At 37.0% G+C, this 10296-nt stretch overlaps 1 protein-coding gene across 1 annotated transcript in view; it reads left to right on the forward strand.

Moving 5' to 3' along the window:
* The window catches only part of PAPPA2 (pappalysin 2), a 231922-nt gene that overhangs the window by 210421 nt on the left and 11205 nt on the right, over positions 1-10296 (forward strand). The window contains exon 21 of the mRNA XM_039348678.1: positions 9578-9676. Coding sequence (XP_039204612.1) covers positions 9578-9676 — 99 coding nt within the window. The remainder of the gene's footprint in view (positions 1-9577; positions 9677-10296) is intronic.

Raw genomic sequence — 10296 nt, forward strand, 5'->3', positions numbered from 1 at the left:
CCCCAAATGTTGATCTATCCATTTTGAAGGGAGAACTCTCAAAGCCACAATGTGGTTGTTGACTAAGGGTACTTTTTACATCCCTGAACTTGATTTAAACATGTTGCAGAAATGTCCTCTGTGGTTATCAAACAAATAATGCCTTTTCAGGCTGAAAATCAATCCTGTAATCCATATGGAAGAAGAAATCTGACCTCTGGAGTACAGGTAGTTCTCAACTTATAATCATGTTGAACCTAAAATTCTGATCACGTGATCATGGGGATGCTGCAATGGTCGTGTGAAAAATGGTCATGTCTCTTTTTTCAGTGAAATTGTAACTTCAAACAGTCACTAAATGAACTGTTGTAAGTCAAGGACTTCATATAGTTCATTTCCTGATGCACTGCTTTTTAATCTGCACAGGATTCTTAAATATAAATGTTCAAATGTTCATATATGTAATCTCATATTACAATTTGAATTGGTATAACCCATGCTATCACGCCTGGAAGTTAACCCAGATCTTCTTTCATTTTGTAAGTAGAATCAATCTGCATTTACTTGGGTCATTTCTGGATCAAAGTCTAGTGCTATTTTTAATTGCCAAATAAAAAGCCTTCTTCCATGTTCTTTCATCATTTAGAATGTAATGACTTCCTAGGACACGTGGGCATGAAATGTGAAATCAGTTAGCACCTTCTCATCACAAAGTGTGAGGATATACTATATTTGTATAATACTTGTTCCTAATTTCCCACCAATCCTGGGAAACATAGTTCTTTGAAAGTATGGAAAGGATTAGTAATAGAGGTCTCCATATTTCATCAAAAAACATCAAATTTTGAAAAATGCTATGATAGTTAATTTACTATAAATCAGATGCTGGGGTTCAGTAGTGACTAGCCTTTTATGTTGTGGTCCAGCAAGACCCTTTTCCTAGACTTAAAAAATGGCAACTTTATGATGTAATTTGGATTACTTCTAACTCTTCTTTCTTCTTTGTCTGATTCCAAAATAGCTAAACTTTGTTTTTCCCTCCTGACCGTTTATCTTTCTTTCTGAGTTTTTCAGACTCTCTCTGCCAGGAATTAAGTGTAGTGAGGAATGAAACATTTGTAAATTCACAAGGAGGGTGCAAAAGGGAGGAAGCATTTGGAAAGTTCATCAGCAATAATGATGCTAGTGCAATAAACTTTGAATTACAGATGCTCCAGGTCACTTTAATCTTGTACTATCATGAGAAGAACAGATGGCATAGAAAGCGGTTTCATGCGTCTCGTTTTTGGAACTGCCCTTTTTCAAACAACAGCCAAGTGTGCTTTCTAGTCCTTTTCTTTTCCTTGCTGAAAGCAGAATTTGTACAAAGTGATCTTTTCCCCCCTAATTTAATACTTTGTAATGGATAGTTGTCTATCAAATATGATTAAAAATTTCAAATATAGTTTAAAATTTGCTTTTTTTCAGTCCTTGTCCTTTTGTTCCTCATTGCTCTCTAAAGGAAACCTGGGAACCGCTTTTTTTTCCTCCCCTCCCTGAAGATTTTTTTTGCCTATGGTTCACTTTCACTTCTAAGAAGTTTCTCATAGGCAGATTATTCCTGCTGTCAGGTGCAAAACAGAGAACACTACCACAAAAAGCAAAACCAGTTGGGATACCTTCAGCCACAAATTCCTGACCTACTCAACTATTTTGAATCAACCCTAGAGTCACATCAGAGGAGATATCAGCACTTAGTGATATCACCTTCAGAAACCAAATAGAGGGAGACAGACCTTGGGTTCTGATACAGTCTGGGAATGGTTCTTAAATTTTTGAGAAATGGGATCTTCTGCTTAAGTCTGTTGGGAGCTCTTTCTAGCTGTCATTATTGAAAGCAGATGAAGTTTTCTACCATTTTGAGGTGGGGAACAGATGCAGATCACCACACGCACTCTAAATAGTCATTACAGTTATAAATAAATACATTTAATAAATAAATTTAAAAATAAATTTGGCCAAACCTACTTCTGGCATCTGTGTAGGCATCCACTCCTCTCCTCCCAAAATCAAGTGTGGTCCTTGGTCACAGCAGATTACAATTATGTAGACAGCTTACTTGAAAGCATTTTACAGTGTTGAGACAAACTTACAATAGGAAAGGAGCCTTGGTTACTGTGGGAACCATGGTAGAGGGCTTGTAGTTATAAAATAGAGGTTGTAACATGTACTGTAATTTGGGCATCAGGCATAGATATACTTCTACATTTTAGAAGTATATGGAAATGCATCTTTTATAAGCCTGGTACAAATTAAATGAGGTAGGAAAATAGGTTTATAAAGTATCCAAAATAGCAGAACTCTTCTGATTTTAAAATGATGTGTACATATGTACAGCATGTGTACATGCTATTTCAGTGTGTAGGGGTGAAGAGCACTAAGCCAATAGTAGCAAATATGGGTTTGCTCTTTTAGTTCTGCAAAACAATCAGTCAGTTGTCTGCAGTGGAGAAGAAAGCCAGTTTCCCCAACAGTTTCGTCCTTGTTATAACATTTGCTTATTTACACGTATGTTTGCATAAAGGTATGCAGGATTTGATGCAGGGAGCCCTGAATATGGAAGTTAACTGAACAACACCCCCCCCCAAATAAAATGAGCTTATACAAGGTCCTTTAGAAGCATTTGTTTTATTAAAATGACTGATGACTTTAAATCACAGTTCAGGGATATAACAACTGAAGATATTAGCAGTAGAATTAGCCTCTTCTTTGATTGCTAAGTTTCAGTCTTCTCTAATTGCTCTTGCTTTTGCCTTATGTGTCCAAACTGTCTTAGCTTCATTATGAGTGCTTCAAGATGTTTTATTTCATTTTGTATTGAGTTATTTGTTGTTGTAGTTCAAAATAGTCTCCAAAATAATTTCCAGCATTAGAAATGAAAAGAAATTCTTTTTTTTTTTTTTGGCTCAGACTTTCTGCTGGTCCAGGTTTCACAACTGTATGTTGGAAAGAGAACTACCTTGACAGCATATAACTTTGTTATCTATACGATACCTCTAAATTTTAATGTTGTGTGTGCATTTGTCATACATATATGCTTTTCAATAAAAGAGTAAAATTCAGAAGACACCAGTAGCAAAAGCCTCAACAAATATGAGCTTAAAGCTGAAATCTAAGGGTTTGGTTTGGTTGGGAACGTGTCCAACCTAAAGCCAAATGAGTAGCATCTTCAAGACCTAATGACTTTTTCAAAAGTCCTATAAATCCCTGTTTAAGAGTTAGAAACAGGTGTCTCAGCTAAACAACCAGCCTAACCATCCCAGAATGTCAAAAATAAAAAAAATAAAAACCGAGCCTTACCTTTTACTGTCTCAAAAATTCAGGTAAGCTAAATAGATGCTTGGGCTGGGAGGGCTAAGGAATCATTTGAGTTATTCAAGTTCTTTACAGAGTGATCACATGTGACCTCTTCTGAGATCCACAAACCAGGGTGGATAATAATTGATATTTTTTTTTCAAAAAAAAAAAAATTAAAAAAAATATTATTTTGATTTAAATCGGATTTTTTATTTAAAACAGATTTTTTTAATTTTTTATCAAATTTATTTTAATAAAATGCTTTTGGAGTAAAAATCTATCTAAATATAGTTTTTATTTAAGATACATTAATAATTTAGTTTATTCAGCATGAAATGGAGCTTAGTTATGTAGCATGAGGCTGTGTATTCTGCAGTATTTACATTTTTGGAAAATTCATTCAATGAATCCAAGCTCTGCAAGCTGAGATAACATGCACTGCACTGATGCATTCACACGGTTTCATAATAACCATGAGATAAATCATAAAACAAAGTTCAGGAATATTCCTTTATCCCATTGTTTTACAAATCTATGTATACTACAAACTGTACGATTGTTTGAAGAGAAATGCATCTGTACCAGGCTCTAAGTGTTTTAATTAAATAAAAGAATTTGAGTAGTTTTCCAACTAAGTGTGATTAACCTATTAGGTTCTGATATCCCCGTTTTACTAACCTGACAGCTTATTATTCTAAATAGGAAACCTTCATTTTATTTGCAAATAATAATATTAAAGATTCTAACTATCAGCAAGGATGACATTTACATTTAAAGAGCACCTGTCATTTCAGATCCATCATGGCAGCGCCTGTTAGCGGGCATCCACCCACCTGCTGCCCGGCACGTCCCTCAACATGTTGTGTCACTGCCGCATCACCAGCCGTCTCATTAAAGTGAATGGGACTGTCGGTGAGTCAACAACGAGTCAGAGGAGGAGCTGCTGTGGGACAGAGATGACAGTTGCTCTTTAAAAATTACGATTTAAATCGAGTTGATTTAAATCAAGCTTTTTTACTAGTGATTTAAATCATAATTTAAATCGTGATTTAAATTGACCTGATTTAAATCAAATCCACCCTGCCACAAACAACTTCTGCACAGCAAATAGCAAAATTATTGGAGATTGAATGGATGACTTAATTCTGATAAACCCTTGAAGACTGACTCTGATTGGCTGGATCCAATACTAACCTCCTTGTTCAGTTCCATTAACTGTTCGCTCCTGATACCTAAGGACGAAAAAGCTAGAACAATCCGGCTAATATCTGTCCAAGTAGCCTTCTAAGTATTCTCAGAAAAGTGTATATGCTGATCCAGTCATAAATCCAATCCTAATAATCCTGTTATTGAATGTATATGGTTGCTTACCCCAACCTCAACGATACATTCAGTAGGTAAAATTGCTTTGTGGAATTTTTTTACTTCATCAGTTTGGATCAATCCATCCAATGTTTGAATGTCTTGCCACAGAGAACTATTTGGGATGTTGAACCAGATAGAGTTCTTATGCTCATTCAGTTTATTATATTGGCCATTTGCTAAATTAAAGGGAAAATAAAATAGATCAGTGTAGATCTGTATCAATACCAAAACTACATAACATTACTGAAATGCACATAAGAGTTTTTGGATACAGCTTACATGAATAATACTTTTAAGGTTGTAGTAATAAGTCCATAGAAAATTTGTGATTCATTTAATCTCTTCATGTTGTAAATTAACCTTGTCTTCCAAATAAGTCCATAAAAGTAATAGTTTTCTTGTTTACAAACATTATATAAATCATTTGTGGGGCATTAAAAACCTGGAAAAGAAATGGGGTTTCATTTATATTTTTGCAAAAATGCTGTTTTGTTGTCATTGATGTGTGGGAATGGCTGTTTATTTATTTGGACTTCAATTGGGAAACACAGAAAAATGCTTTCTAGACTTTGATGGAAACTTCTTAACGCTTGTCAGGGGATGGAATTCAAACTATGAAAGTCTGGGAATGATTTCCTACTTGAACAGGATCCTCCTTTCCTCTTTTTTACTCTGTAAACCTGAATTGAAACTCTGTAACTGGAAGAAAATGTGTTATAATTCCTATAGAGAAAAGAAACACCTTTGTAAAAGGTTACTGTTTATTGAAAATAATTTGCAATACCTGCTTGTTTGCGCTCAGAATCAAATTCTCGTATACTGCAGCAAAATTTATCATGCTATTGCTCGAGAGCATTTGTGTGTGCATTTGGTGAGTACAGATCGTCTTTGATTTACAATAGTTCATGTGGTGACTGTTCAAAGTTCCAACGGCACTGAAGAAAGTGATTTACAACCATCTTTCACACTTACAACCATTGCAGCATCCCTATGGTTACGTGATTGAAATTGAGATGTTTGGCAACTGACTCATATTTATGACCGTTGCAGTGTTCCAGGGTCATGTGATCCCTTTTTGTGATCTTCTGACAAGTAAAGTCAATGGGGAAGCCGGTTTCACTTAACAATCATGTAACTAACTTAACAACTGTAATGATTCACTTAACAACTGCAGCAAAAAGGTCATAAAATGGAACAAAACTCACTTAACAAATGTCTCACTTAGCAACAAAAATTTGGGGCTCAGTTGTGATTGTAAGTCAAAAACTTGTACAGAAAGAAGGGAAAAGTAATTCAGAAATACGAGACAGCTGTAGTCAAGTATTTCTGCTTTGTAAAATGCCAACAGTTATTCTCCTGGAATATATATAGAGAGTACCCGGTCTACTGTTATGATTACTTTTGCCTTTCAGCCCCAATCTAGGAGCGTTTTGCAGGCTCAAGTTGCTACTGCGAAAAACTATTTCTGTAAATACACACACACACACACACACACACACACACACACATATATACACATACATACATACATACATACACATACACACACACACACAAACATATATATGTAGGTCTTTGGTTATTCTTGTTTTCTCCCGCGTCAAATTGGAAGTGTCTTGGCGACGTTTCGACGAAGTCCCATGCGTCATCTTCAGGCTGGTGTTTTCGGCTTTGTGCTTCTAGGAGCAATGTGTGATCGTAGCTGTTTCTTCCTTTTAACTGCTAGTGGGGGTATGAACTGATTGGATGGAAGCTTGGCTGTGTTCTGATTGGGTGGAGGTGTGTTCTGATTGGTTAGGGGCTTGGCTGTGCTCTGATTGGATGGGGGTTGGCTGTGCTCTAATTGGATGGGGGAGTGTTCTGTTTGGGTGGGGGCTTTATTGTGCTCAGGTTAGTCTGAGTTGCAGGGGGTTTTGAGATGGTGAGCTGCATTGCTGTTGTTTGGCTTCGCATTCGTGGACGTGCCTCATCTTCATGGTGGGTGTCAGTTTGCTTCATGTATGGATTGGAGGGGTTTAAAGTGGCTAATGATGCAGCTGTGGTCTGGCTTCTGGTTTGTGGTCGTGCCTCATAATCGGTGTGTGTTTGGGTTTGCTATTTGCGTGGATGTGTGGTGTGACATCCTGTGTGGTTTTCGTGAGTGTGGGTCTGGTATCATTCTTTGTGTTAGGGACTCGTTTGTCAATAAGGACGGGTTTCCAAATGGCTGGTAGGCAGGAGGTATCATCTTGTTTATTCATGCTGTGTGGGCGAGATGATACCGTCCTTATTGACAAACGAGTCCCTAACACAAAGAATGACACCAGACCCACACTCACAAAAACCACACAGGATGTCACCACCACACATCCACGCAAAAAGCAAACCCAAACCCACACCGATGATGAGGCACGACCACAAACCAGAAGCCAGATCACAGCTGCATCATTAGCCACTTTAAACCCCTCCAATCCATACATGAAGCAAACTGACACCTACCATGAAGATGAGGCACGACCACGAATGTGAAGCCAAACAATAGCAATGCAGCTCACCATCTCAAATCTCCCTGCAACTCAGACTAACCTGAGCACAACAAAGCCCCCACCCAAACAGAACACTTCCCCATCCAATCAGAGCACAGCCAACCCATCAAATCAGAGCACAGCCAAGCCCCTAACCAATCAGAACACAGCCAAGCTCCCATCCAATCAGTTCATACCCCCACTAGCAGTTAAAAGGAAGAAACAGTTACAATCACACATTGCTCCTAGAAGCAAGAAGCTGAAAACACCAGCCTAAAGATGACGAATGGGACTTCGTCGAAACATCGCCAAGACACTTCCAATTTGACGTGGGAGAAAACCTGAATAACGAAAGACCTACACACAAACACACACACACACACACACACACACACACAAATTTCCATTCTGACTTGTTTTAGGTTAAGTGATGGGAAATCTAACTGAAATTCCAAGTATGGTGGAATGCAAAGGACCTGAATTCTAGTTCCTTACCATTCCAACTGATCCAGCCACCATTTAATTCGCATTACTTAGCAGTAGTTAAGAACCTATGATTTCCAACATATTTTATGTCCCATTTTATTGTTTTTGTTCTTTCATTTTTCTTCTCATTATTTTTAACTTCCATTTTTCCTCTTATAAGCATTTTAACATGAATTATCATGGTTGCCTATAATTATAATAGATGCCCAAATTTATCTCAGTTTCAATATATTTTTTGCCATTTGAAATGGTTGAGATAAGAGCAATTAAGAGTCATATTGCTATGACTCTTCATATCATATAACTCTTAATTGCTGTTATCTCTACCATTTCAAATGGTGAAAAATATATTCATACTGGGATAAATTTGGGCATCTATTATACTTTCCTCATCCCAGGATTTCCTCTCTTTAGATGCTGATCTGGAAGTCATTTTAAACCAGCATTCACTACAATAGGCAGTTAGTAGTTGTATTTGTGAACTACAACTACTATTACAGACTAGGTGAAACTTGTCTTAATGTCAGTAACTGTGAGAGGGATCTTGGAGTCCTGGTGGACAATCACTTGAATAGGAACCAACAGTGTGCAGCAGCAGCCAAAAAAGCCAATGCAGCCTTAGGCTGCATTAATAGAAGGATAGAATTAAGATCACATAAAGTTATAGTACCACTTTACAAAGCCATAGTAAGACCACACTTGGAATACTGCATCCAGTTCTGGTCACCACAATACAAAAAAGAATTGAGACTCTGTGCAGAGAAGAGCAACAAAATGATTAGGGGGCTGGAGACTAAAACATATGAAGAACAGTTACAGGAATTGGGTATGTCTACTTTATTGAAAAGAAGGACTAGGGGGGGGGGACCTAATAGCACTGTTCCAATATTTGAGGGGGTCAAACTATTTTCCAAAGCACCAAAAGGCAAGAGAAGAAACAATGGAAGGAAACTAACCAAGGAGAGATGTAACCTAGAACTAAGAAGAAAATTCCTAATGGTTAGAGCAATCATCCAATGGAATAGCTTGCCTTCAGAAGTTTTGGGTGCTCCATCACTGGAAGCTTTCAAAAAGAGACTGAACAACCGTTTGCCTGAAATGGTATCTGGTCTCCTTCCAAGGTCTCTTCCAACATTATTCTATGTTCTAATTGTCATGATTTTCTGGCTTTGCAAATGAATCATTGTCTAGGTAAACAAACCCTACTGTGTGGAATACAGCAAAAAATGTGGGGAGAGTCAAGTTATCTCTCCTTAGTTATATTGGTTTTCTTGTTTACCTGTTATTCTCTAAGAATACAGTAGAGAGGTGATATTGCCATAACATCCTCATTGACCATGTATCTTAAACTGTTATAGGCACAATGTATTAAAACATCCCTCCTTGATTACATAACAGCAAGTTTTTATTTACAAATAGCATTACCAATAAGAATGACATGTGATATGATCCCAGGTCTTTCAAGCATTCGTGTTAATTTGTTGCTTCACTTTCATGTTGGAAATATCCAGTATTTGTTTTGACAAATTATCTCTCTCATTAACCTCATATAACTCAAAAATATACATGAACTTGATTTCACTTAATTTAAATTGACTTCTTCTGAATGGATAGTCCTGAATGCATATCAATTTGTGGCAGGAGAACCATTTCTTGGGGGTCATTTAATCATCTGTCATATATATATCTGCATTCTTCAACCATGATAACTAAATCAGTAGTATGTCTACATATTTAGTAATTCTTGTCATTGAATCGGTATAGCTGTTTTGATGGTCTGTTTCTCTTCTCTTGTTTTACAAAAAAAGCTGTTTCCATATATTGTTTCTAACATGTGAGTGCCAGACTTAATTGATTTTCCCTGTTGCACTTCATTCACCGAATGCTTTTTTTCTCTTTCTTTACAGCCTTTCCATGCCGATGGCTGGTGTGACACAATCAACAACCGAGCCTATTGTCAGTATGATGGGGGTGACTGTTGTTCCTCCACAGTCTCCTCAAAGAAGGTAACTGAAAATGGAATATACCTTACATATTTGCAGATAAGCCGAGAATTTTAAATGCCGAAAGATGTCCAAAGAAAGTTCAGCTTATCCAGAAAATATATAACACACACACACACATTTAAGTACCTGCATTTCCCATATATACACATAGACAAGCTCATTCACGTGTGAAATTTTTAACCAAAATACCATGAAAAATGTGGATCGGCTTATCTACGGGTGGTACATTTTTTCATGGTATTTTGGTTAAAAAAAATCAACAATTATTATTTATTCACTTATTTATTAGATTTTATCTAATAAATTTTATTATTTTATAACTAACTCAAAGTGGTGAACACACATAATATTTCTTCTTCCTTCTATTTTCCCCACAACAACAACCCTGGCAAGTGAGTTGAGCTGAGTGAGTGTGACTGACCCAAAGTCACCCAGCTGGCTTTCATGCCTAAGGCCAGCACCTGTACCAGTACAACAAACTGGCTCGCTTATCCATGGATGGACTTATCCACAAATACATATGGCAAATTTATAGGTAGCGTCTTGTCCCGGATTTCTGTGTATAAATTATATGCTGAACGTCTTGACCTGCTGCATTAAAATAACTGGATTTACATAGG

This window comes from Crotalus tigris, unplaced genomic scaffold (assembly GCF_016545835.1).
Source record: "Crotalus tigris isolate CLP2741 ecotype Arizona unplaced genomic scaffold, ASM1654583v1 scf7180000017560.2302168, whole genome shotgun sequence".
In the NCBI taxonomy this organism is placed as follows: domain Eukaryota; kingdom Metazoa; phylum Chordata; class Lepidosauria; order Squamata; family Viperidae; genus Crotalus; species Crotalus tigris.